At 42.1% G+C, this 27443-nt stretch overlaps 1 protein-coding gene across 2 annotated transcripts in view; it reads left to right on the top strand.

The window, feature by feature from the left end:
* The first annotated feature begins 5756 nt into the window (after positions 1–5756).
* The window catches only part of mcu (mitochondrial calcium uniporter), a 58877-nt gene continuing 37190 nt past the window's right edge, over positions 5757–27443 (top strand). Inside the window, exon 1 of one of the 2 annotated variants that reach the window (XM_062400914.1) lies at positions 5757–6066. In XM_062400914.1, the coding sequence (XP_062256898.1) occupies positions 5950–6066 (117 nt within the window). In that variant the 5' untranslated portion in view covers positions 5757–5949. The remainder of the gene's footprint in view (positions 6067–27443) is intronic. The other variant, XM_062400913.1, reaches the window with a different exon arrangement.

The following is a 27443-nucleotide window of genomic DNA, read 5'->3' as shown; positions in this document are numbered from 1 at the left end:
TATTGGTTATTAAGTTTCACATTTTTATTTGTCATATGAAGTTAACACAGGGTCAACAGAACAATGAAATGTGTAGGACAAGAAGAAACCGGTCAATAATTCAATTAAAATAAAAGCAAAGTAGAGGGAGCTTACTATTATTACTATTTGCAAGTCAAATACAACACCATATGTAACTAAAACTGTATACATTCAAAGTCTTTGCTAATAAATCACTGTGTTTACACAGTGGATAAGCAATATATACTGCAGCTCTACTGTATTGCATTTGATGAAAATGATATTGCAATAATTATTGATATTTCCTGCCCTGTTTAATAATGATCTGCATATTTTGAAATCTAAATGCTTTGATTACAACTTTGGCAATTCTCTTTCTGATTAAAAAAACACTGAGTTCAGTAACATAACAGAATTAAACTGGGACGTAGGGAGTCTCTGCTGTCAGTCATGCATGCCTTGACAGAGCTCCAGCCAAATGAAATGTATCAGAACAAAATTGCCTCTTCGTAGTGTGCCAGTTATAATTGTTGGCGGGAATACATTTGCTGGACTGAATGCATAATGTAAAAAGGAAAAGCTGAGCTGGCTGGGGATTGACAGTATAGAGACTTGTCGCATCCTTTGAAAGTACAGTTCAGATTTCAGCTTGATGTGACTGTACATCGATGTTAATGGGGTTATGAATAAAGTGAAGATAGACTGCTCATAATGCTACACGGCACTGACTGTTGCGTTTAGTATAAACACCAGTTCAGTCTAAAGGGACCATGCTCCCCCTCTACAGTACATCATGGTTTAATCAATTTATAGATTTATGATTATTTCTTGCACCTATGATACCTAAACTCATATTCATAACCTTAAAAAACGCAAAATAAGCTCTGTGGCAAAGCCTCTCAGATAGATGTGCGGCCTAATGATTTCTAATTTAGAGCCACTAACAGGATTATATAAAAATAATATTATATAATATTAATCTGATTATATTTACCTCATAGACAAAGTGAAATGACTGGAGAAACACATTGTGTTAATAAGAACAACAACAACAACAAAAATAATAATAATGGAACATTTTTACAAAGTGCTCCACAGACATAAAAAGAGAACATACATGCAGTGCACTCACTAATTTCAACAAATGAATTCAAGGTTATTGGTAGCATTGAACAATAAAACAAAATGAATAAAATCACACCAAAAAATTCACATTCATGTAGTCAGAAAGGTAGGAGTTTCATTCTTTGTTCATATTGTATCTGGGGCTCCTGTTCAGTGTGTATTGTGCTGGTTTGCATGCTGTTTATAAAGACACATTATTTATACTGTCGTACCTGTGTGGTATATTAACTCATGTAAAACTACAGATTGTGAAAAACACCAATCCTGCGTTATACCATGCAACAGATCATTCAATTATCTTGAAACTTTGTTTGGTGTGTGATGCATAGTAAAGGGATGTTTCACAACATTAAAAATGAGTCATGCAATATAAATTGATGCAAATGGTTGCAAATGATTTTCCTTGTGGAATTCAGGATATATTAGGGGGCTATTATTTAATTCATTTAAAAATGAAAGTATTCAGGATCAGAATCTGGGCATTCTGAGCATCTTGGTAGTCTGTCAATATATTGATAATCAATATAACTATCACAATACTAAATTAACCTGTCGTCAGAAAGGTCAGAGGGTCATGGGCAGTTCTCGGGCAGCTCTTTGTTGACAGTTTGTAGTTGTTTCATAGCTAAGTCACAGGAGTTAATGTTTTAAGTGAAGCTTAATCGAACGTGCCACTTTAATTGCAAACACACACAGACACACACACTGCAACTAATATCTCCGGTTACCTTCTCTATTAGAAATTATTATCTATACTAATCTCTTTGTCTTTTCCCATCATACTTTCCATTACCCCTCCCAAACCACCGCCACCACCCCCCCCTCCCTTTTTTAATAAGGCACACCATTTAACTGTGCCTGTTGCCTCCAGCACAGGGTTCATTAATGCAAGCAATTTATCACAAGCACCCCACAATATGAGATTGCCCACTGTTGAAATTATATTTTGAATTTGAATAGCTCCTCAACAATAGTTACATCAGCATATGCTACATATCCATAGTGAAAATAGAGATGTATCTGTTGCAGAGAGGTTTTTCTCAATCAACAACGCCATGTCAGTCTTTTATTATTCTCATGTACATGTGTTCACATTTTGCCTGTTTTTAATTGTTCAATATTTGTGGAAGTTTGGAGCCTGAAACAAATCAGCCTCTCAATACCCAGATGTCTTTAAGTACATGCTTCAATAACATGTAAATGACACATGTAAAATACTCCATCTTACATAATTGGGAAGTAATAGCTGTTGAATATATAGCTCATGACCAGAGGTTTTTTTTTAGATCTGTGACTGAGGTCATGGTGTAGAGTTCTGTGTCCTGGCCCATGAACCTATAGGGATCAGGTAACAGTAGCAGCGTCTTTCTTGAAGCACATCACATGCCTTGTTTCTACTACCCACTTCCTAACTTCAGCACCTACCATCGGTCTGACTGAGTCTGTGTTTAAGATTCGGTGTACAAGTCAAATGTTTACCATGTAGACTTTGTGTTTCAATGTGACAATATACCATACAATAACAACACACAGTGAAGCAAACCTGCTATTGTGCCAGTGCGAAGGTGGAGCAGGAGATAAGACGGGCCTGCAGAGGAGCCTCCTCAGTGCACAACAACAGGGATGCCACTGCTGTGACTTGTGTTTGGTTCATGACAGCATCTCCCAGCTGAGTTATCCATCGAGAACACAAATCCATTGGGAGGGTTTGGGGCCTTACAGCAACAGCAGCAGTATTAGTGCTAGCAGCTGTACTGCTGTGTAGATGGAAAACTTTGGTGAAATTCGACCCACTTGTACCTGACTATATAATGTTGAAAGATGGCTCAGGTGAAGACCTGCAGACAAAAGCAGGCTCCGGTTTCACCAGTCATATTGCTCTGTGTTGTTTGTGAGCCTTCGTGTGTGTGAGTAAGCATGAAAAGAAAGGAGCCGTATGCTGTTTGAATAGGTTTGTGTTTGCATTATGTAGTACCTGATTGGTGGTGTGATGAAATAGACGACACACCCACGCGTGCCTGTTTTTAGCATGCCTTCTTTGGGAGGGGATCTTGAATGCTGCTATGAAACGTTCGAATCATGCATAGACACGCAGACACATACTCACAAATGATAGTGTTGTTGGCAGAATACTATTAAAATAGAATAGTTAGCTGAGATTATATTGGAATTGTATGATTCTTAACTTCGCCTGAAATTTAGCCCAATCATGTATTCAATATATTCAAGGACTCATTTGAGAGTAGGGGTGTCACTAGTACTTGAAGTTGTTATTGAGTATGAACTGCTTCCAGTCATTGTGATGGTGTGAGCTTGCTGATTTAATCGTTTATAATTAAAAGTCATGTATTTGCTCCTACATGGAGAGATCTTTTTGGCATTCTGTATAATCACTTTCATTTTAATACTTCGATAAACATTTTTTTCATGAGTCCAAGGTGATACAATGAAAAGATAGTGAGTAGATAAGATAAATCTAGTTACTGTTATGATCTAGTATACTATAGCTCTCATCATAACTCAGATATTGAGGTCTCATGTACATTTATAAAAGTATTGGCAATTACCATTTGTATAGCCTCTCTCTATGAACTAGATTGCACTGATAAATTCATTGATTTCACTTTACCACAGCTCACATTGTTTCCAGTGCTAATGCACCCCGGACAGATGACGTGTTCCATTTACCCACAGTACAGTTACAATGAGCGTGTAAAGGTTTATGTGAGCAGGTGCTCGGTAGTATTTGGAATCACACTAAAGATTCCCTTTGTGAATCAATGCCCCCTCGAATCCCTGAGCAGGCCCTTGTCCATGGCTGAGAATTTGCATTTAAATTGCATCGCCCACTTGGCCAGATTCACCGCACCTGAAGAAGTACAGAAGGAAGTGAGATGAGTTGGGGCGATGACATATTACTACTGGATTTTCACAAACAAACAGCAGACAATCCACAACAGCAAAACAAATAAATCTCTGTTTGAATTTATTCCCCTTGTTCATTTTTTTCCTGTTTTCTAAAGTTCGAGCTAAGATATGAAGCTGAATTACTGCAATGAAAGTTTTCTGGTTTCGCCCTTGACAAATACAGGTGTTTCAAACTGTATAATAGGACAGGCTTGGTCAAAGATTACAGGGAACATGCTCCATTCCACTGAGGGGAGTCTCCTTGACATTCATTGACAAAACATACACATTACCGCACCCATTACCGACATTTGCACTGGTTGAATGAATCTGGAGGAAACGAAACACCTCATGCTTGTCTTGCTTGCCCTTATGTTCTGCCATTTGGGGACAGAAACGCTGTAAAAGATTTGTGCATTGGGAAGTAGCCCATGCAGTTTAGAAGTCGTTGAAGAGCAGTTCAATTTGATTTGACACTGTAGGTCTGTTGGAATGTAGTCACATGAGTGACTGACAGACAAAGCTAATATTAGACCTAGTTATTGAGGAACGGATGCTGTGGCCAGGGAGCAGGCAAATATCAGAGAGACCAGTCTTATCTTGTCTGTCTGTTTCAAATAAAGCTGAAGATCTTTGAGGTGATGTCAGCTCTTCACTAAGTGCAACGTTTTGCTATAGTAATACCTAAGCAAGTCAGCAGAAAGCCGCAGACAGGTATGAACACTATGCGGCTGTGTTACCACTGCCAACCGTCCACTGACCAGAAAGGGCCGATTGACAGTGATATTTAAAGCTTGTTCAGCACTTTGGCCAAATGTGGTTATTTAAAACATGCTGTATAAATAAACCTTCAGTTGACTTGAGTTGATCTCTTTCAGTGATAGGCCCTCAGCATTCAGAGGTATCATTGGGTAATGTGCTGGACACAGTATTGCCCCAGACTGAAATCAATGTCGTTTGATAGAGCTGAATGGGTGACTCCGACTTCTACTGTAAAGCTTTGAATGATCAATAAGACTTGAAAAGTGCTATTTAAATATATTGACTATAACGCTGTACACTTACGCCCCTGACAATGTTTATGAATTCAACTTAATTAACAAATAATAAAAAAAAAATATTATTTACCTTTGTCCCTATCAGTATTGCACTGCTGCATGAGCTTGAACCTCAGCACCTTACTGTTATATAATGTTTAATTCTGTTATATGTGTATTGGTCTAAGATTATATTAAAAAAAATCGTTCTAACTTATCCATATTTGGATTGTCATAAATGTAAGACTTGTTTCTCTTAAATAAGAAGATTTATATATTTGTATCAATTGTAGCATTAGTTATGCAATAAAACTGACAAAACACAGAGTTTGTAGTGTTGGAGTAACAGCCTCACCTTTATTCCTTTATGACAGATCTGGAATCTGTTATCTTGGTCACCAGTCTATCTCTGTTGCTCACATGTTCATGACATTAGCATTTCTTTATCTCACAGTGTTCTTCCACTGATATTATGTCAGTAGAGAGACTATAGAGGAGATCCTGTTCAGAAAGAAAGCTTTGATTCAATGGGTCTTTATCTAATTTCTCCCGAACTATAACGTAGTAGTGCTGCATTGAGCCGTCACAGCACATCTGCACACATCTGTAATGAGATGACACTTTCTGTGACCTTCAATAGAGCCACTGGAGCGGTGTGAGCTGTGTTAGTAAGTCTAGCGCAGTCTGCTCATGTGTTTGCTTTTTGGGAACAGCCAGCACACAAGTCTTTTTTTCTGTGTGCATACTGGTGCAACACTGGGCATGTGTATGAAGCCGTAGTCCAGCCCCGCAAACCCGCCCACCACCCTCCCCTCTTCCCTTCGGTGCGTCTCGGTCCGCCCGCAGCAGTCTTCTTCCCGGCGAGCTTTTCACTACAGAGATGGCTGCGAAAGTGTGCAGATCGGTCCTCCTGTTGTCCCGGAGCAGCGGAGCGGCGGCCGGCAGCCTCCCCGCACTTGTTGTCTCGTCACAGCGGCGACAGCAGCACATACGACCGGTAAGTCCCAGGACGGTGCGCGCCCCGCCGACAACCAGGCGGAGAGAGGTGTGGGGGACCGGGCGGGCAGGCGGGCAGGACCAGGGGGGAGGAAGGAGAGGCAGAGAGCGGCGCCTCGTTCTGGGCTGGCTAAGGAAGTAAAGCTAACTAGCCTCAGGATTTCTCTCCGTTCATGTCTTTTCCTTCTCCCGCGGAGAGGTGAGGCGCCGAGATGAGTCATGAGGCAAGCCCGGTGCCGTGTGGTTGTGTTAATTCACAGCGGGACGTGGAGCTTTCACACGGGTAATGCAGGTTTTTTTTCAGTGGAGAGCTTTCTGGAGCCCATCAACATCCCACTGGCGCTGTACAGTAACCAGCCTCCAGACACAGCTCTGCCCCACATCCAATGTTCCCTCCCTCGTCCTTCAACTTTGCAGGGGTATTAATCCAGCCCCTGTCGTTCCCATTGTTGTGAGTTAATTTGAATGCGACCCCATTGTAGGTGATGGGACTGTTTCTGCTGCAGATGATGGGGTTTGAGATCTGGTCACCGACGGATGTGGATGGGTGTCTTCTTTTTTTGTGTGCTGTTGCAATAAGGATGTTTGGTGTGAGCATGGGCTTCTGTTTTTTAGGAGGGCTGCAGGATGGTTTGGTTACCAGTCCATGACCGATGGTTCCCCTCATCCCTCTGCCTCTACACATTGTGTGAACTGCAGCCCGTGTGTGTGTGTGTGTGTCTGTGTGGTGCAGCATCAGAAACTCAGAATAATGAATGTCTACCCAGCAGAGCTCCAGAGGAAAACTATAGTCGTGTTTGTGTGAGAGCAGAAGAGTGACACACACACACACACACACACACACACACACACACACACACGCATGTGCCCCCACTTTAACATGGAAAACCCACACTTGGATGATGTCAGACTCTCCAGCCAGCCTGTCATTTTTTGCTCCCCTCCCTGTGGGTGTTTCCCCATTCAGGAGGAGGGGGGGGGGATCCTGGGTTTTCCTGCAAGCTAATTCAGGATCTTTACACACAGCCACTGTAACGATAGACGCAGCCTCAAAAAAATTGCCCACAATCACAGCAAGGTAATTGGGTTTTACAGAACTGTCACTACGGCGCAATGCTGGTTACACACGTCGTTCCTGCCTCTGTGACCCGCTCCCTCGGCAGAGTAAACTCTCAGCTATTGTACAGCAGCTGCCTGAGGAGGGAGGTGAAGCACAGGGTGGACCTGAATACGAAAGAATGAGGAAGTCATAGCAGCCCAGAACAGAATGACTCTTACTCTGTAGCTAGGAACGTCATCCTGATAGTTTTTGGTCTTCTTTTGCCAACAGGGCTCACTTCCCTTTACGATTTTCTTTGTCTTGCTCTCTGTTTTTTCTCTTGGTTTGAGCTTTTTCTCTCACAATTGTTGATTTTTTTTTACGACCCCTCCCCTACACAAACACATGCGCGTGCTTGCAGCAATGCTTTGTGAAACCAAATGAGGCTTCTCCTTCCTGTGTAACAGGCTGGTCTGGAGGTTAAGAAGCTGTCCAAATAGACACACAGTTTGGTGCACATGTCTACACATCGGCCCCCGTAGCTGTTGCCTACTGTGGACTATTACAACAGAACACATTACCCCTGAGGAGAGGAAATGTTCTCCCCTTCTCTAAAATAACTTGGCCTATTTAAACCTTAAGTGATTTAACAGGGTGAGCTGTATCTCCACAGAGTTGCCCCTAATAGGTTTTCATTTCATTTCAGTCTGCTCAAGTTGGAGTTTTGTTTGCCTGTTGTATCGTGTCTCCGTCTATCAAAGCGTTGCTGCTGCAGCTCCTGAATCTGTCTGTTACTGTGTGACAGTCAAACCTCTATATTCATTTGTGAGCTCTTCACTGCAGTGGGGGATCTCTGTTTCTAGACATGGGCCTATACATCTGCAATGGGGCACCTGCCATTGAGTTGCCACTAAGCATTTTGTGTCCGGTTAGTAGGACATGTTTACCAAAAAGCACAAATATGCCAATTTACAGCAGTAAGCGACTCAGACTCACTGCTTCTTCTTTAACAAGGTGCAGTCCGGATGGGTTGTCTCCTTAGGAATGCAGAACAGACAGTGGGCTCCAGAGGCTCACGTTAAACCTGAACCAGATAACTGTTGAGTCAGCTGTCACTTTAAATGCTGCTGTCTGAAAGTGTGGTGGAAGAGTCGAGTCACTGCAAATACACAGTTATTGTAAAAGGTTTATGAATTGCATGCTGAAGTTGGGTTTACTGTCGTCATTTCCCTCTGGTGCTTTAAAAGCACAGAGTCTCACGGCAAACCTGGGAGTGAAATTAGAGATCGAATCAGGTTTCATTTACTTATTTGTTTCCATTTAAGCCGACGTGTTCATTAAAGCTGAGCAGTTGGGGGGCTTTTGTCTTTGGGGCCACAAGTTCAAAGCGCACTCCTGGCTTTAAATCCAATCAGTGTAGGACTAAACTAATTTATCCCTGCTGCTTTGACGGGCTCACCGCGGAAGTTACCCGGCTTAGTGTGATAAGAGAGTGACTGGGTGCTTGGGGCTGTTGTCTGCTAAAGGTGATAAGATGGTTGAATGATCGGTAAACCGGTCCACACAGACACGTTCATTAATGAAATCCTAAATATGAGCAAAATTGTTTCTGACTCCATTTCTGATCTCACATTTACATGTATGTAAATGGTTGAATTTTACGTAGGATAAAACATTCCACAATAAATTATTAATGGCGGGTTTTCTTAGCTGTCATTTATACAGTTTAGCCTCATCATAGATTGCTTTCTTCTCTCTGGTTTCGGATGATTGATAGCCTCCTGTATGGGAAATATGTTATGGCATTTCAATACTAATGTTAGAGGTCTCTAATGGTGACCTGCATGTCTATCCCCAGATTTGATCAAACAGTTTCTGGTACCTTAAGTGAAGTGAAATCTTAATAATCTTTGGTCAGCGCGGCGGTACTGTTCCATCTTTTCACAGATATAAGATTACTATCTGTACACAGAGGCAATTATAATGGACACGAAGTGCAGTCTAGAGGGTTTTCTTTAGTGGGTAACAAAATTGATTTGAGTTTTCCTTTGGGGTTTCATATGCTCTTGCTAGGCTATATGAGGCGGATTGATATGATAGAATAAAATCCGTCAAAGGTAAAGTTACAAAAATGATTGATTAAGCCTGGACATTCCATTCAGTCCATATATTATGCCATGATACTGCTTCTTAAATGCTTACACTTTCCACATTAGCATACAATATTGACTGAATTGAGTACAGTGGACGTTTAGGCCTGGAATAGCTAAATGAACAATTATGAAGCGCTTTGTAGCTTCACAGCAAATGAAACAGAGAACTAATGTGGATAAGGGGGAAAAAATAACCCTCTGTTAAAAAATTCAGAGTACTTGGAGAGGGATCACACAAAAGATAACCCTCTTTCAGGGATGGAGTTACCAAAAAGATCAGCAATTTGATATCCTATAGTATTTAGAATAATGCTATTGAAAAGGTTGAATAATACATGAATAATTTGCTATCTGGTGTCAGACAGATAATCACTCAGAAATTCTCTCAGAAATCCTTAATTGTAAATCAGCTGTAAGCCAAGCTGATATCTATACCCAGTAAACTGTTGGACAGTTTAGTAGTTCACCGCTGAGCGCCCACTTCACTGTTTGAATGAGTCTGAAATTGGGGGCTGCAGAGAAATGAACAAGAAATAGAGGAGAACCAACCAATCTTGTGTTGCCAGGCGAGTTGGCTTGTTGGTCCACTCTTTTTCAGTGGCATGTTATCTTATTTAGATCAATGTCTAGATATAAATCTACTTTATTTGCTCTCGGAAAATACTTCAGTGTCTGCTAAAATAAAAAATGGATCACAGACTGTGACCCTGATATGTTTTTGTGTGGTTTCAATGGGGATAGGTTCATCCTTAATGAGGCTACCGTGTTGGTAGAAAAGCAGTGACTTTGTCGTGTTGCGGTTTGCTCTCATTTGTCTACGTGTGAACAGAGGATCAGTGTAAATGTAGGTGAATTGGGGACATATAGTAAACATACAGAAATTCATCCTATCTTACTCAAATGATTAATACTAGAAAATTAAAAGTTTTTGCTAGAGGGCTGGCAGGAAAAGGTCCGGAAATTGTCTAGACTCCAGGGCAATTATGATATTTGCACTCTCACATACAGCCCTTCAGTGCATGTCTGAGAGGAGCTTTACATGCTGCATTTGCAGTAAAGGTAAGGGCAAAGGGGAGATTTAGCCAATATAACCACACCTTCTTTTTTACTCTCACCCCCTATTCATGTCATAGGTGTCATAACAGTTGAACTGGATTGTATTACAGATACCGTACCTGTGTCTCAACCAAAACAAATATATCGTGAATTATTAGTGCTTTAGAAATCGCTGAACTTCGGTCAAGAACCTACTTCAGTATCTTAGTTTGTTTAGGGAATTTCAAGATTTGTCCTCTTGACATCAAAACACTGTGCTCACTCAAGGGTGAGGAATACGTTTCTCACTCCCTAAAATTTAAGGGAGAAGTGAAAATGTCATGGATTGCCTTGCCAACAAAGTAACGTGTGTATTGTGGTCTTGGTGCAGCGATGAAAAATGCTGATGGTTTTAGTCGGTGTGGTTCTGACCGAGTTCCTGTCAGCTCAGATGGTGATCAGCCTGGCGAGCAGTAGCAAGAATAATCACCAGCCTTGACAGTGGGGCTGGTATTGTTTGCACTTTGTGGGTCTGTGTGCGATGTTTTTCTGTGTGTGATTATAGCAAAATGTGGTCCTGGCAGCACCCTCTGTCATGCAAAGTACCATTCAGGGGGTTTCGACTACTATTGGAGATGTTAAATGATACATATTATGATTCAGCACATTTGATGTAAAGTTTAATGTAAATTTTATCCTCTCTTTGCATTTTCAATAGCAGCTGTTCTCTCCTTCCATCTTTGTAATTCTTTGCCAAAGCCTCTTGCTATGTCTGAGTGCAGATTTCTTTTTTGAGCAGTCAACTCTACTTGTATGGGTCTCATTTTCATTTTCCAATGAATAGGTATTGTCCTTTTTACAGAGAGATATGCTAGTCTCATCAGCCATTGTATCACTGGGAAATTAATTCCCACTACCTGGCTGCCCTAATCAACTTCTCTTGATTTGATTGGAGAAGCAGCTTTTTCTTGCTATTCACCAACGTTTTGGAACAAACTCCAACCACACATCAGACATCCTACTTGTGTTGATAGTTTTAAGAAACAACACAAGACCTATTTATATGATATCTTCTGTTTTTAACGCCATTGTCTTTCTAACATTGTTGTACTTCTTTTTATACCTTTTTCTAGTTATTCTAAAGTTTGTTCTTCCAACCTGTTCTTATTCATCTATCTTACGCATAGATATGCCGTCCCCGTTTCTTACCCAATGTCAATGGCGATTAGCTCCTGCCCCCCTGCGAGTCTCAAAGGACAGTGATATAGACGACGTATAGTGATACAGTCATACCACTCATAATATTTTGTTAATTGCTTTGACTATTGGTGCAACTGAAGGAAGTCCTATTCGAACAGTATGCAATGCCTCTTCTACTGCAGGTAATTTGACACTTGCCCCAAAACAGATTTGAGTTTTATAGTTATATTGTTGTATAACTTTTCTATACAAGGTTCGTTCAAAGCAATTCACTGGCACAGATGGGGAGAAAGCCCTCCTTTTGTTCTTCCTTGTATACCTCCATCACACATATGCTGGTGCATGTCCTGTTTCCCCTGTGCTTTCTTCTTCTGATTTCCCCGAGCTCTCTGAGAGGTATCACACTACAGCTCCTACTCAGCACAGTAACCTTTCTCACGCTCACCAGCTGTTTACCCTCTGGTCAAAAGAACTTTCCTAGAAGGTGAAATGGTTCAGTAGACTCTTGCTGAATGTTGCAGTATTCTACAATCTGTGTCCTTGTTCGAATAGGCGGTTATCATGTTAATGCTTTCTTCAAGGGGCCACATGTGTCTGTGAGATGCTGCAGCATTGTTATGGATGAGACTACTGTGATGGACAAAGGCCTCATTAGTACTCTGGAAGGGATTTCACCCTTGATGTGGCAAATGACTGGTGAACCTCTGCTGTTGGCATAGACTAATTAGCTGCTTCCCATGTTTCTGTGTGGCCCAGCGTGTCTCCAGTCAAGTCTGCAAAGGACATTAAACTAGGCCAATGTGTGGAATGTGATGATGGATGGCAGTACCGCTTGGTTACCCCCTCTCATTTCTGGGAGATGGAGCTGGTGGCATCCTCTGCCAGGGGGGCAGGTGAGTCTGCTGCTAGAATCTGAAGGTCATCAGCAGCTCAGCCTTTCCTTGGATTAGGTTTGGGATACGGCTAATTATTGTGACGGCCAAGCAAATCTGTTGTAATGCCGAGTCCAAATAAGCACTGTAAATTTGCCTGGGCAGGTCCAGCTTGTAAGAAGGTCAGCTGTGCCCACATCTGTCGAAAAATGTGACAGTCATGTGAAAGCATTTCCAGATATAGGTGTTATCATTTTGTCCAAATACACACATTAACTTGCAGATACTGGCAGTATCTCAACAGCTTCATATCATTCTTGTTTGAGGACATCCTTTGATTTACTTTAATATTTGTTTTTCACATTTTTGCATCTATATTTACATAAAACCTTGCCAAGTTTAAGATTAAGCAGTGAAAGTACAATGGAGGAACCACATGAGGGGGAAAGAGTCAGTTATATCTGCAGGCCAGACAAGCCTTAAAAATAGGGCAGACCTAATTGCAAATGAATATGCTAATGTGGTACCTGAAGCTGTTCTTGTGTGATTATCAACCTTTCTTTTGTCGGAGGCGTCCGCCCACTAGCTGCTCTAAAGGTGCTGCGTCTCCAATTTTCAGTCCTCAATATAGGTGTAGTGGTTCTGACATTGTAATACAAATATCCACAATCTTTTATATTGACTCAGGACGTCACTAATACACAGTGTCACTGCAGAAGGTGCAGCTCTCATAACGTCACCAATAACAGAAAAACTCCTTTTTCTATCGTTCAAGTAACACCTTGTAAATCTTAAAACTCTTATTGTATTTAAAGTTAGGGCAATATAAATTTTTTACCCCTACTCCTCAAGATAGCTTTTTCTTCCTGTTGTCTATCGATCACACCTTGTTTGCTTTCATAGAATTCAATTTGAAAGAACAGAAAAATAACAAGATTGTCCAATAAGTGTTAGAGCGGTCTGAAGTTGACCTCTCCTTAAGGAATCAATGAATTTTTGTTTATACATGTTCATGTTGAATATACCAGCAAGATTGTAGGTCAGATGCTGGCTGAGGGCTGGGACATTGACAGTTGGTAGTGACAATTTTTACTGTCTTTCATGCATTATGCCACCCTATGCAATGTAACTCCATTGCACTGCAGATATACATGTCTTGGGGAAAGTCAGGATTAGATATCATTTGTATTCTAATGAAAGTAAAAACCATTATCAGATTATTGCGTGTAGAGCGTCTCATATCAATACAAGGATAAAGCTGTATTTTTTCGGATCCTAACTCCCCAGTATTCACACCATGCGTGCGCTTATCTACATCATGCTGTTTTATTGAATTGAAAACAATATAGTGCATTGAGTCTGACAGTTCCATAAATTATGATTGTGCCATGAAAAGCAGAAAACAATCATATCAGGGAAGTGGAGACTCATCGCTGTAAGACGGGCAAAAGGAGAGAAGAAAGTGAAAGCTGTCAAGAGAGGCAGCTCTTAATTGAATCTCTTCTAACTGTCTATGAATGAGTCGTGTTTCACTGATTAGTGGAGTAGTGGCTGGAATGTTGTTCACAGGAGTGTTGGGATTTTTTTACGTGATGATTCCCCCATCCTTGTGCTCACCTCTTCATTGAAGAGAGATTAAATGAGCAGATCTGCTTCTCATTAGCAGTCCCATGTCAGAGCCAGCCGAATTGAAAGGATAATTGCAAACGTTGAGTTGTTAAACACAGTTTCCTCAAAATAGACGTTCTACTTACCATTGCACTGTTTCATGCTAAATTTGTCGATGTATGGAAAGATGTATGGATAGATGTAATGAATGATCCAATTCACATCATGGAAGGTGGTGAACCAGGAGCATTTAAGATCCCTGACGACTGATTATGAGTATATAACTCTTGCTTATAAGTAATTTAGAAACTCGGAGGAAAAAGTGATCTATTACTGGGTGTTCAAGGACACGATTCTGCCCCATTAGATAGGTTACAGTTGAACCGAAACAAGATAGACGCACACTTTTGAGAGAAGCATTAAAAAGGAGAATAAAATGTCCTTAAAAGACATAACAGATTATTTTCAAAGCGTGACCCCTGCAGACCTAAGCGTTATAATTGCTTCGATACCCCCCACAAACACACACACACATTTATAAGTAGTCCTTTTGTTCCTACTGCATCAACACACTGCGTTAATGGCAAGAGAGCTTGACATTTTCAAGTTTGTTACACCTTTTTTGTACCGGTGATTTGAGCAATCAGGCCAGTGTCTCCCCTGACAAAGCCTGTCGATCTCTGAGTTGCAGAGGACAGACGAGGGCCCTGCACTGCTGGAAGGGAAATCTGCATGGCGTTTGTCTGTGTAGTGAAACACTGTGGGGTTAAGTTACCAGGGAAATGTGGGTTTCTGTTGGTCATGGTTAAACAGGGTGTGTGGCAGGGGAGCTGTGACATCATCCTTGTGTGGAGGTAATTGTGGCTACAGGGAGTTTGATTTTGTCTTTGGAGGAATTCTCTGTCCGTGGTGGATCCGGGAGGTGTGGTTCGGAGGAGGGTGCTGTTTGTTGCTTCTTCTTTATCATCTTTTCACTTTGCTCCTTTTACCTGGGGTTACAGCCATCACAATAGAGTAGAGCCCGTTTACATTACATTACATTACATGTCATTTAGCAGACGCTTTTATCCAAAGCGACTTACATTTTTAGAACACTCATCATTTTATGAGGGGCCATCTAGGGGTTCAGTATCTTGCCAAGGACACTTAGGCATGCAGATGGGATAGAGTGGGATTCGAACCGGCAACCTTCTTGTTGCAGAGCACCCACTCTATCCCCTAGGCCACGCCCCCCCCACTCCCCCCACTCCCCCCACATGGCGGTTTAAACCGCCATGCATGGATTTTTGCTGTGGCAAAGAAGTGTGCAGATTAGATATGTCCCTTTAAAGGAAAATGGGAGGAAATTAAACTTGTCATCACATAAGCTTGATATCAAAATAAAATGTACTAAAAATAGATATATTTGTTGATATTTAAACGTTGGCAAAATTGCTTATTTTCTCAAAAATGCTATTTAAATGTCATATTCAAGCTTTTGTTCTGCTAAGGAGAGTAGTCGGCCGGCCCTGTTCTGTTTGTATCGTGTACCCACGCTTTAGGACACACACGATAACGTCTAAGCTGCATGGTTTCATGCTGTTTCACAGTACAACAAACATGGTTAAATATATATAAAATAATGGGGGTGAAGTTGCTTAAGCTGTTGCAATGTTCAGACATGACATGACATGACATGACACAGCCTTTGACACATGAAGAATGCAGCAGGAGACTGTCAGGGACATAAGCATTCACACCAGCAGGAAAGTATACGGAACATTCAAGTGAGGGGTGGCGTCTGGGTAGAGCATTGCACATCCACACCAGCTCCCTCTCGATTGCTGTTAATTATTCTGCTGTATTCTCTCATGGGCTCACTCATTTTCTTGACATTCAACCAGGGGGCTGAAAGGAAAAGTTCCACAAAATATGCGGGATGAATGATTTGGACAGACGACTGATATGGAAATTTGCACTCTCACATGCAGCCCCCCCCCCCCCCCCCCCCCCCCCCGAAAAATTCAGAAAAACATGCAGACTTCAAAGCATGTCTGAAACCAGATTTTAATGATGCCAGTCATCCTTTAATCGCACAATCACTATGTATCTCAGGAGGCACACAGAAAGCAGTGGTTGCCTGGCAGCTGCTCAGAGAAATGATGTCTTAAAGGTCATGAAAGAGAACAGGATGTCTGCCACCCACAAAACAACATTGTACATTCAAATTTGTATTATCCAGAAGCCTCAAGGACCGTTTATGCTGACTCACAAAACTACACCATTTCTGTTTTGTTTTCTTCCTTGCTTTTCCAATAACATTCGGCTCTCTGTCTCAAATGAGCCGTCAGTATTTTTCTGAATGATGCTTGTGGCAGCCTCATTACACAAACAGAAGTCAAGAACTGAACCTTAACCGAGATTGATCAGACTCTGAGCACATCCAGCGAGCCAATGAGCCCCAGAAAAGCAAGACTCTCTGTTCGGCCTGGCGCCTGATTTGTTTGCACTGTAATTACCCAGTTTATAGCTGTGCATAGGTACACAAAAACACACACAGGGGATTCACCATGGAAAACAGAGATGCACACCTTTCTCCAACAATGGATTTTAATCCCGCAAGTTCCATTGTGTTATTTGTAATGATGAACTGGACCAGAGAGACAGGCCACACGTGGTCACAACAAGCCCATTCATAAGCTCATGCTATTTTTGTGCAGTTTTCTGGTGTGTGTGTGTAAAGTGTCTTTGGTCTGATGCTCATGGTTTTGCTGTTGATTAGAGGCCCGTCTCCTCTGACTACTTTACTGCCAGTTTTAAATGAATCAGGGGTCTGAGCTTTGCGTCTTGTTTCTTTTAATTAACTCCTGTATCAGGGCAAGTGGATCAATTGCTGGAGACATGTGGAATGAGCAGGACGGTTACACAGAGTGGAGTGGAGGTTGAACGGGCACCAGAAGAGGTGGGGAGGGGTTCTTATATTATGCGGTGGGGCAGAGGTGGTGGTTAGGGCTTTTCTTTTGCTGCCTCAGCGCTTCAGAGCCTCATTCAAACCGACCAGTCATTTTAATGGTGTTTTATATTCCTGGGTGGACTGGAGGCTCTGACCAGATAATCCAATTAGAGTTGTACTCTGCAAGATGTTGCTTAGCATGGGACATACTTCCTTATTATCATATCGAAATGTCTGACTTTATAGGAAACAGGACGTTGTTAATGTTTGATTTAGATTCTGTATTCTTTTACAAGCATTATGTGACTTTTTCTTTTTTGTCATAAAGCAGCTGTACATCGCGAGACCACAAGGATCTGCAGTGTCGACCATTTTCAATGTATATAAGTGGTGTTCTGTCTTCTTGCATGTGTGGACTTAAATGGGACAATGTGTGAGAGATACAATCTCATCTCGGCTCAAAGGCACCTACAGGAAGCGGGGAAGTAAATAAATTGCTTATGTAAATGTATGTTACTGCTTTAATCCATTGTTGATGAGGTCTCTGACTTGACGCCAAATTTCCTTACCATTTGGATTGAATGGACACTAAACCTTAGACTCACAGTGGTATCACATCATCAATTCAATTAGGGGTTAGTCAATGATAACAACAGCAGCACTAACGGATACAATTGTGTTTCAATGAAAAATGAATGACAGTGAGTGTGTCTGCTAATCAAATCTGACGGCCATAGATGTTCTCGGCCATTGAATCAACGCCGCGCTGTTTGCTTGAGCTCCTACTCACGGTGAAACTACGGCGTGGGGCATTTAGAAGCATGGCATTCATGTAGCCTAATGCTAATTAGCTAAATTAACATGACAGGAGAGGACTTTACCTTGACTTCTGACAGTGCACTCAGCTCTTGCTCATTTAAAAAGCAGTGGCTTTGCTGCAGGTGCACTATAGCTATGAGAGTCCGGATCTTCGTTGTTATGGCAGATCTGTGAGGCAAATGAAAACTATCTTATCTCCATTGATTCATTTTTGTGCAAGGGATTGTGCATGCACACGCTCGCCTCACACCCGCTCTGTTGACGGACATTGAGGAGGAAGCTGTTGACCTCAGAATTGCCTGTGGTTTTCTCATCCTCATTCCGCACACGGAAGTTATAAAGCAGCGGGCCGCAGAGTCCCACGACCTTCTGCCAGAGAGGGTTAGCCATGACCCTGCTGCCCGCTGTCTTCACACTGATATCTGCCATGTGCGCATAGCCTGCAGGCTTTGCATAAGCTTGACACACACACACACACCAAGACTTCACACACACAACCTGCTTTCACTCAGGGGGGGAGGGGGAGTTGTTCGTCAGCTGTTTTGTGTGAACACTTGTTCAAAGACTCTGGTTTGAAATGAAACTGCAAGCAGAATGAGAGGCAGCACGGAGAGGTTGAGATACACCACATTTCATTTGCACTTTACTGTTAGTCCTCCTTTGCCAGCTCGCCAGCGCCCCACCATTTTATAAATAGAGTGGTCGAGATGGTGAAGAGGAGACTTTGTTGGAGAACACATTTCCATGGAGACAGTCTCCGATGGGCTTCGGTGAGCAGCGAGCCATTGTGCAGGACTGGAGTCCGGTCTGATTGAGCTAGAACTATGTATTTACATTCCGTATCCAGTTGCCAGGATAGTGTTTCTACAGCAGTGCAGGGACGCCAAATTAAAATAAGTTTGTTGTTCTCTGCTGGCTGCAGCTGTCTGACTCGACTCCAAATACAGCAGCATCAACGTTCTGCTTGGGACACATGCACACACGCTTACACACACGTTACATGCAAAGCAAACACTGCACTGGTTCTTCCCCTGATGATGTAAAAATACTTCTGTGGACAGACACACGCATGCAGATTTAAATCTTATTTTCATAGAGCAGAGAGTTAGAGCGTCTCTTGGTTTTTGCTACGCTGGAATCACGTGGACCACTGGCAGCCTGCATGAGACATATGAGTGTGTTTGCCTCAATGTAATCAGGCCCCATTAGGTTCCTCTAAAGGTATTTATACGTTGCTGCATCACCAGCCTGTGGCAGCTTCATTAAATTATTTGAATGTTTTTGTTTCCTTGTTCTGCTAATGTGCACAACACAGTTTAAATATTGTCTCCAGGGTATTGATCTTACAGTCGACGTGCTGTTTGCTGTACCTGTGGCACTGGAATAACTCAGCTCAGTAACTTGCCAATGGGAAACCCCAAGCTGATATAAATCTCTATGATCTTAGTGTTGTGTATCTTGCCTGCATCTGAGCTCCATAACTTTTCTCCTATATACAGAATCCATTACCCTCCTGTCAGAGAAAGGTTTGTGAGTTATTCTTCATTCAGCCAAACTAGTACCAGGTTGTAAGCTCGGCTGTTGTTTTCCCTTGGAAAATATTTAAGCTGTGTGTGGAGGATGCGGAAGAGCTGAGGTTAGCATTAAAGCGGATCAGCTGAGCGCTCAACTCGCTCTGCCCGGGTCCTGGGGGAACTCTGTGGATATCCCGACCCGGATATGAGCGGGATGGGAAATGCGAAAAGATGCAGATTTCTTGTTGAGAAGATACATTTCAAAGTAAATATACAAGGATATGGACAGGTTTCTGGAGCTTTTCAGCAGTCCTAGTGCAGCTGTTGCCTGGGTAACATGTTTCACACTGAACATGTTCTTTTTTCAAACAGAACTGAAGGTTATCCACTACATTGTGTCCTGTTCTCTGCTCCGTATGCAAAAATGGCTTCTCCGTTCTTTACACAAAGTCCTTTTACTTCAACGACCTCACAGTTTGTTTCCTCAAAGCCTCAGTTGCAACCCATAGGAGTGTCGCCTTAAATAGTGCACCTCTAGTTGCAGGCCCAAAAACGACTTGGGTTGGTTTTAAATTACCTGGCGTGCTCCTTTCCTCCCGTCATATTTAGTACTGCAACTACCGCCTAACAATAAAATGCAACATTGAGTCGTAATAAGCTGCGTGCACAAACGCCCAGTGTGGTATTTTTCTTTTTTAAGGACAGTCTCTATCTAGCCGGATACAGCAGCACATTTCTCTGTGCAAACACTTAGTAGAAAGTCAGCTACCAGGCTACTTCACTGCACTGCCCTGCACTCTTCACCTTCTACCATTCAGCACGCTCCTCGGAATAACTGTAATGCTACGATGTACATGGCACGAGAGGCAGTTTTCATTCCAGACTTGAATTATTGATTTGCCTCTGAGGAGTTCCTTCACATTTATACTTCCGTTGATGCAAAATTGAATGTGAAGTATTTTTTAGTCAAATATTATGTGAACTGAGTTGTTCCTGTTCAAGTTGGATCTTTTCCTTTGCTTATTTTGCATTTGTCATGAAATTGCATTAACTCGGCCATCTGTTTTCTTATTTGCCATTTGTGTTACTCTGTTCTAATTCTGGACTCACCTGAAATGTTTCTTCACATCAGTGGGTTGTGTCTGTCTGATTTCTATTTATGATTTAGGTGAAGTGAAAGCCACAAGGTTACCTTTGTAGTTTCAAATGGAAGAGGAACTTTTTTTTTATATGCCTGCATGTGATCAGGGCCTGTGACATGAACATTGTAAGGTGTATGACCGGAATACATGCACCACTTCATTAATCCCCATACCAACAGTAATACATTTAGGTATCCAACTGATAATCTGAATATGTTTAATAAAATGTATGCCTCACTGTGTGAGATCTTTCCCTTGATCATTGCTCTCCTAATTGTGTAAAACAACACATTAAAACATGTATGTGCATGTATTTTAATGTGTAACATTAAAATACATGCACATACATTTACAAATTTTTTATTTTTAAGTAAATGTATAATATATTTAAATAATCTTCAAAATTTGAAATTTACATCGCTTTCATGTTATATAATCCTTGGTGACGATGGGGTATAGCTGTTTTTAGTTGTTTGCGTATGATGAACTTTACAAGTGAAAGCATCACAGAGCGTTTATAGTGTCTAAGATACAGAACCATAGTATTGTGGCTCAGTGTGATCACTTCCTGAGATGAGGAGTACATAGTGAAATTGATACCTGCTCTATAACAGTGGAGAATCGTTCAATGAAAGTGGTGGGAATCCTGTTTCCCCGTAACCAACAAAATCTTGTATCCTTAAAATGTAAATACTGTGTTTAATCTGCCTATAAACATTGTATTATCTGATTTTAAAAAGGGTTATTTTGTGAGGGAGCAGTTTCACATTGAGTAACAGCAGTCAGAACATTAGTAGGGACGTCAGTCATGTGGCGACGACACTAGACTTGTGATACTGGGTTTTGATTTTCACACCTTATATCGCAGACTAGAGCCAGTAGAGTGTAGTCATTGCTGCTTGAATGCAACTTCATTTTATATGGTTGGTTTAGGAAAGGAATAAAGACAGAATACACTGGTTTACATAATTTGACTGGCTGTATTTCTGTGTGTTTGCAGGTTTTTTTCTAATTAGCAAAAGGGCTGAGGTTATTTGAACAAAAAAGGGGAAATACCTGCCTTCTTTCATTCTCCTGTTATAAACAGTAGCAATATACCATACATAGGATATATATGAACCTTATTCGTAGGGGAACCAGGCAACCGTATTCTATGCAAGCCTCAGCTTCAGCAGGGGCAAATGACAGGGCCATAAAAGTTTGATTGATGTGCGTGGCTAGAGTTACAGGCTCCACTTGTCGTCATAGCTGAGCTACAGCATAGTGATGCCATGTCTGCAGACTCGTAGGGTTTCTCCAGAAGTGATCTGGATTCATAGTTTTTTACCCTGCGTGATAGTCAACCTGCACAAACACAGCGTGGACACGCCCATCAACCTATGTGCTCTTTCAGCTGCAGGCTATCGTAAGCGGCTGCTTACTATTCACAGGCGTACATACGCGATAACACCCACAGCATTTTCTATGCTGAACTTTCTGAACTATAAAAAAAAAAAATTCTGCTCAACAATGAAATCTCTGGTTTACATTGGACAATATTATTACTCCTGCCATGGAGGATGCGTCTGTAGTGGAGCTAAATCTATTGTAACTTGGTGGGCGGGGCCAGGTGTGGAAGGGGCGGATCTGAAGTCTAATATACATTATTCAAAATTTGGATATCATTGATGCAGAGATGTCTATGAAGTAAAGCCAAGCACATGCAAAGCTCTAATATCTGCGAAGAGATGAACTAGTGAGCAGAAAATTATACATGTTTCTGATCTCCATGCATGCATATGCAATATGGTGATAATGTGTCCAATCAGCCTTGAATTTCCTCTGTAATTCTTGATGGTTAAAGCCCACATGCTTATAGTGGCACACTCTGTCCCCATCCCCTCTGTCCTGATTGGTCCAGCCAGAGAGTAAATTGACCCTGAATCAAGCAGCACCTGAGTAATGAATGTAATTGTGTCTGTATATTTCTTTGTACTGCCTAAGATGGCGAGTGCCTGAGGAAGATCTTAGTAAGATGGAGACATCGCTCGTTAAGAATAGTGTCAAGCTATCAGTGCTGCGTGATGCTCTTTTGATTGTTGCCCCCTTTGTCCAATTAGAGCCACTTTAGGACCCTTCAGATACCGAGTGAGTGCGTGAGCCATACTTTTCTAAATAGATGTAGCATTTTACAGTAAATGTTGTTCTTGAACGTGTGTCCTATTTCTGTCCCGATACTGGAACTTAACATATTCATGTAGCTCTGCGCCAGTAGGTGGTAGTTGCTATTTGAGGATCTCACTGATCTGAACGAATGCTTTGAAATTATTGCACACACACGCAGAGGCCAACAGACACAAAGAGACATACACTACTGCACAGTCCTTCCTCTCCTAACGCTTGTTCTCTCCATCTCTCTCTCTCTTTCTCTCTCTCTTGTGCCTGTGCTTCTCCCCCCCCTCACGCCCACGCTTCCACTCTCTGTACTGCTGATCATCAGCTTCATCTCCATGGCTCAGAGGATGTCTGTCTTTTGTAGGACATAAAACAAACAGCACATTCCTCACGTTTCATGTTAACACTTCATCTTTTACCTTGTCACGGCTGTCTGTTTCAAAATACCTTATTGCTACTTCATTTCATTCTCATTAACTTAGGCTATTAAAAGGGATGGTTCACCCAAAAACGAAAATTCACTCATCTCCTCACCACTATGCTGATGGAGGGGTGGGTGAAGTCTGCAATTTGTCTAAAAGCTGCGTCATTTACATTATGTTTTTAGCCTAGATGTCCGCTGTTATCATCCTCCTGTAGTTACTCCTGCAGTCAGGCAAAAACCTGTTTTAAACATGGTGGCCGTTTTGAGTTGGATTTGAATGTCGGGTCTAACGGACACCACAGGAGCAGTTTTTTTACTTTTGGGGAAGTGGTCGCCATTTACTGCAATTGTATTGGATTTGGCTGTAATGCGGTCTACCCCTGATACTCAAAGTTGGTAGACTCTAAAGGCTGAATTATAGTCCTGCGACTGCAACCGCGGAAGGCCACGCAGCTGCATCGACGGACTCGTTTTGGTTTATACTTCTCTAACGTGCTGCGCGTGTTGCAACGCAATTCACCGCCAGAACACTAGGCGGAGTGACGTTTTTTTTCAAAGACAAAACACACAAAGAAGAGACGTCTTCTTATTCGTCGACTGTTTATTTACATCGCCACTCCGGCTCCTCATAGCCTATTTCTGGCGGACAAATCGGGCAGTCAGTGACGGGTTATACAAGTGGTCATCCTTTCGGATCTCTTCTGCCAAGTGCTCTTCTATTTGGTCCATATTCATTCTTCTAAATCTTCCGTGGTTTCCACGTATTCTGGGGCATGAAACCAGAATCTAGACTCCGGACGGGATGTAGTTAGCAGACCAATCACAACCCTTGCGGGCTGCGTGAGGCTCGCGTCACTTTGTCGTGTAGTTAGAAAAATTGTCGGACGCACGCAAGCCGCCAGAGGGCTCGAAAGGGGCGTGTTGCGTGCATGCGCGCGTGCAACCCGACTATAATTTGGCCTTAACACTTCACGTGGGGTGAAGTGTTGGAGTCGGCATAATGGTGAGTATATAATGAGGGTATTTTCATTTTGGGTGAACTAACGCTTTAGGTCATCCTTTTTCAAAAAGCTAGATGTACAAAAGGCTTTCACTGTGCGATAAACTCTGCAGTGTTTGTTCTGACATTTCCAGGCCACTCTGACTCTCCGACAATGCCAGCAACACTATGGTCTGGCTCTCTCTGCCCCTCTAACCTTTATTTGGGTAACACCAATGGTAATCAATCAAAATTAAATATTTCTATGGAATATATAAGACTTTTATCTCCTTTTTGTATCTTTGTCCGTTGTCTGGCTCTTGCTGTCCCTGAGACACCTGGGGATGAAGCTGCTTTGTTGCTGTACTCTATTATGAATGAAGGCAGCTTTCAGCCTGCCCATTCATCTCTGCTGCAGCAGCAGACGCCAAGCTGTCAACGCCACTTTCTGCAGTCCCCGCCTTCATGACCCTGTTTGTGTGTGTGTGTGTTTATGTGTATCCCACATGAGCAGGGCATGACGGGGAAATGGTTAGCATGTGTCACGTACATGTGCGTGGGTTTCTTTATTTCTCCGTTGAATTACGGTAAAAACCGATACTGACCGTGCAGCCCTCTCTCCTTCTGTCTGGGTTATATTGGTTTGTCAGAACCTTGGCGTGGGACTCATCGTTGCTACTCTGCCCAGCTCTGCAGAAAAGCTGCACACATGAACATCCACACACACACAATGTCTGCATGTCCGTGAGAGACGAAGCTGCCAGTTTGGTCCACTGGGAGTGCGACTGTGCCTATGATGTAATTACTGTGAGTCCTTTATCCTCTCACTCACCTGGACAGCTATATTCTATTTATCCTTGAGCCTCCATCTTTATTTGTCGGCTCATCATCTGTGAATGTCGGGGGAAACCCCTGTAACTGGATCAATTCTCGTTAGCTATAAAGGACTTTCATTGGCCAGCAGCCCCCCCTCCTCTCTACCCTGCAAGTGCAGGCACTGGATACCAGGGTGTGCTTAATGTGTTGGAAATTTGATTTAACTCTCTTCTCCCCCATCTTCTATCTCTCCCTCTCTTCATCCATCCTCTTGGTGGCCAGTGATTGCCTGCAGCCTCCCCCCGTTCTCTTACTCTCACCCCTGACTGCCTCTCTTGTGCGAGGGAGATGCAGAGAGGGTGAATGAGCAAAGGCAGAAGTAAGAGCTGAGAGAGGATGATGAGGCGGAGAAAGGGCCAGATCAGAATGTGTATTGCTTAAGTTACACAGTAAATGAAAGACAGCCTACTCAATAACACATTTGGGTGATTGCGGAAACAAATCCATGAGTATTTGCAGATCTAATGGGGAAGTGATCACAAGTGGTACAGGAGACATATTCATGATGCATTTTAATGCTGGGTTTATATGAACAGAGAAACTTAATGCTGAACCATCCATTGATCTGATGTCTTAGGACAGATGTTAATACCAGGTCTGAACAGGGTTAAAGCTTTGTAGCCCCCGCTGGCATGACCTCATGAAGTACAAAGATAAAGCATCTCGACAACAGACTCTACATCTTATTCTCTGTATGTATTCAACATGCAATATTAAGTAGCTGTGTACGTTTGAACACAAAGGATGTGACGTAGGCGCCTCTCTCTGTAGGATGCCCTCCACTTACCATCAGCTGTCGTGGTTAATTCGCTTAACTGAAAACAGACAGCATTCCCATTAATTAGTCTGCAATTATCTCTCAGCTGCTTGTTCCTCCACTGGTTTGATTTGATGAGCACTCACACATGCACATGTACACAACCACGCCATGCTCCGACACCTGCCTCACTTTTTGTTTATGTCATGTCTTTTACCGAGTAGCATGTTAAAGCCGCGCTGAGGAACCCGTGTTTATTAACGGTCATTTGCTATATATTTATATCTCATGGCCCGTCACAGGGTGGTAAACAACGAGTTGTGTTTAAAATATGAAGGAGAAAATTTGAATTTGTTTTCTTGGCTTACACACAGATTTCCATTGGACTTTATTCAGCTACTGCTGTGGTGACTAATGTTTTTAGACTATTGGATCATTCATTTAAGTAGTTTATTGGGTGTCTCTCTTGCTCTATGGAGTATTAATACTTGACTTGAGCAGTGGCCTTGTCGAGTATACAAGACATTACCAACTGTTCCCACGTAGGGAATCATGTACAGAATTAAATTGCTGAGGCTAATCAGGTCTTGGGTGGAGGCCGCTGAAAACACAGTCTGATGGCATCCTTAGCAGAGCACACCCACAGGCCTTTTCAATTGCACAATCCTCCACGAAGGCCCACTTAACATGGCATCTGTGACATCTAAGTTTAACCATTAGCCAATCTGTGCTGCAAGATATCTTGCATAAAGAGACATCCGAGTCCTGCGGCTTCTTGCTGATGAGCCGTTTCCAGTAATTAAAGCTGCTGGGGATCACGTCAGTTCAGCCGTAGGGGAAATGTGCAGAGGTGACAAAAAGCTGGAGTCTGGCCCTTGCTCTGAGATTATGTAAAACAATCCTGCCGACTACAGACGTGTGAAGCACGACTGATAAAGCGGAGTTACCTGAGAATGTCGCCAGCTGCATGCAGCACCACACGGATTTGAAGTGTCCGTGATTGGAGGAGACTGGTCCCAGAGCAGCAGAAAGCTCATAGCTCGCTGCGCTTTAAGTCAATCAGCAAATCAATACCTGACAGCTTGAGGTTGTTTATTTTCTCACTGTGACAAGGAGTATGAAGCTCTTCTCTGCCTGAGCCCTGAATGTGTCACGCAAGACAAGGCTGGACTTTTGAAACTTGACTTATCTAAAATGAAAAAATCTGCCACTCAACCCAGTCGTTGTTTTTTATGCTTTTCTTCTGAGTCCATGTGTTGTTTTGGACGACTGGAATCTTGTTGACTTTTCATACGTAGCGAAGCTTGAAACTGCAATATTACCTTTGCATTCTTTTGAACAATAAATGAAATAAAATATGAATATAAAAAATTATCACAACGCAAAAATGTTCATATCAGAGATTCTTATTCAAATTTTTTGAATTTAATAAGTCACAACTTTCCTTTGAAAAATCGGTGTCTTTTATTTAGGTCTGTGCTCACATTATCCTCTACTCTGGGTTTGCAGCCTTCCTACACTGCTGTCCTCCAGAGCGTGTATCCATTCACAGTAGTTAATGTTGGCACCGAAGTTGCTGTTTATTTTATTAAAAACGATCAAGTGGACTGTTTTGTAATTGATAAAATATATTGCAAATTATCGTTAACACTTTATTGCCCAACTCTGCTGTGAGCTACTCAGAACTTCACATGTCTCACTCTGCAGCAGTGACTTCTTGAAATGTTTTGCTGCAGGCTGGGAAACAATATGGTATGATTCCCTTTTTACTGCACTTAAGTGGCTGGTTTAGATGCAGAAAAGAAGTCTGTCTGTCTCTGCACCTGTTTGTTGCTTTTTTGTGTGTTTAATCCAAAAAGAAAGGTGCTGTTTGT

This window comes from Platichthys flesus, chromosome 12 (assembly GCF_949316205.1).
Source record: "Platichthys flesus chromosome 12, fPlaFle2.1, whole genome shotgun sequence".
Lineage (NCBI taxonomy): Eukaryota > Metazoa > Chordata > Actinopteri > Pleuronectiformes > Pleuronectidae > Platichthys > Platichthys flesus.
Note: the sequence above shows the minus strand (reverse complement) of the source record. Positions and strands in the feature narration are given on the sequence as shown.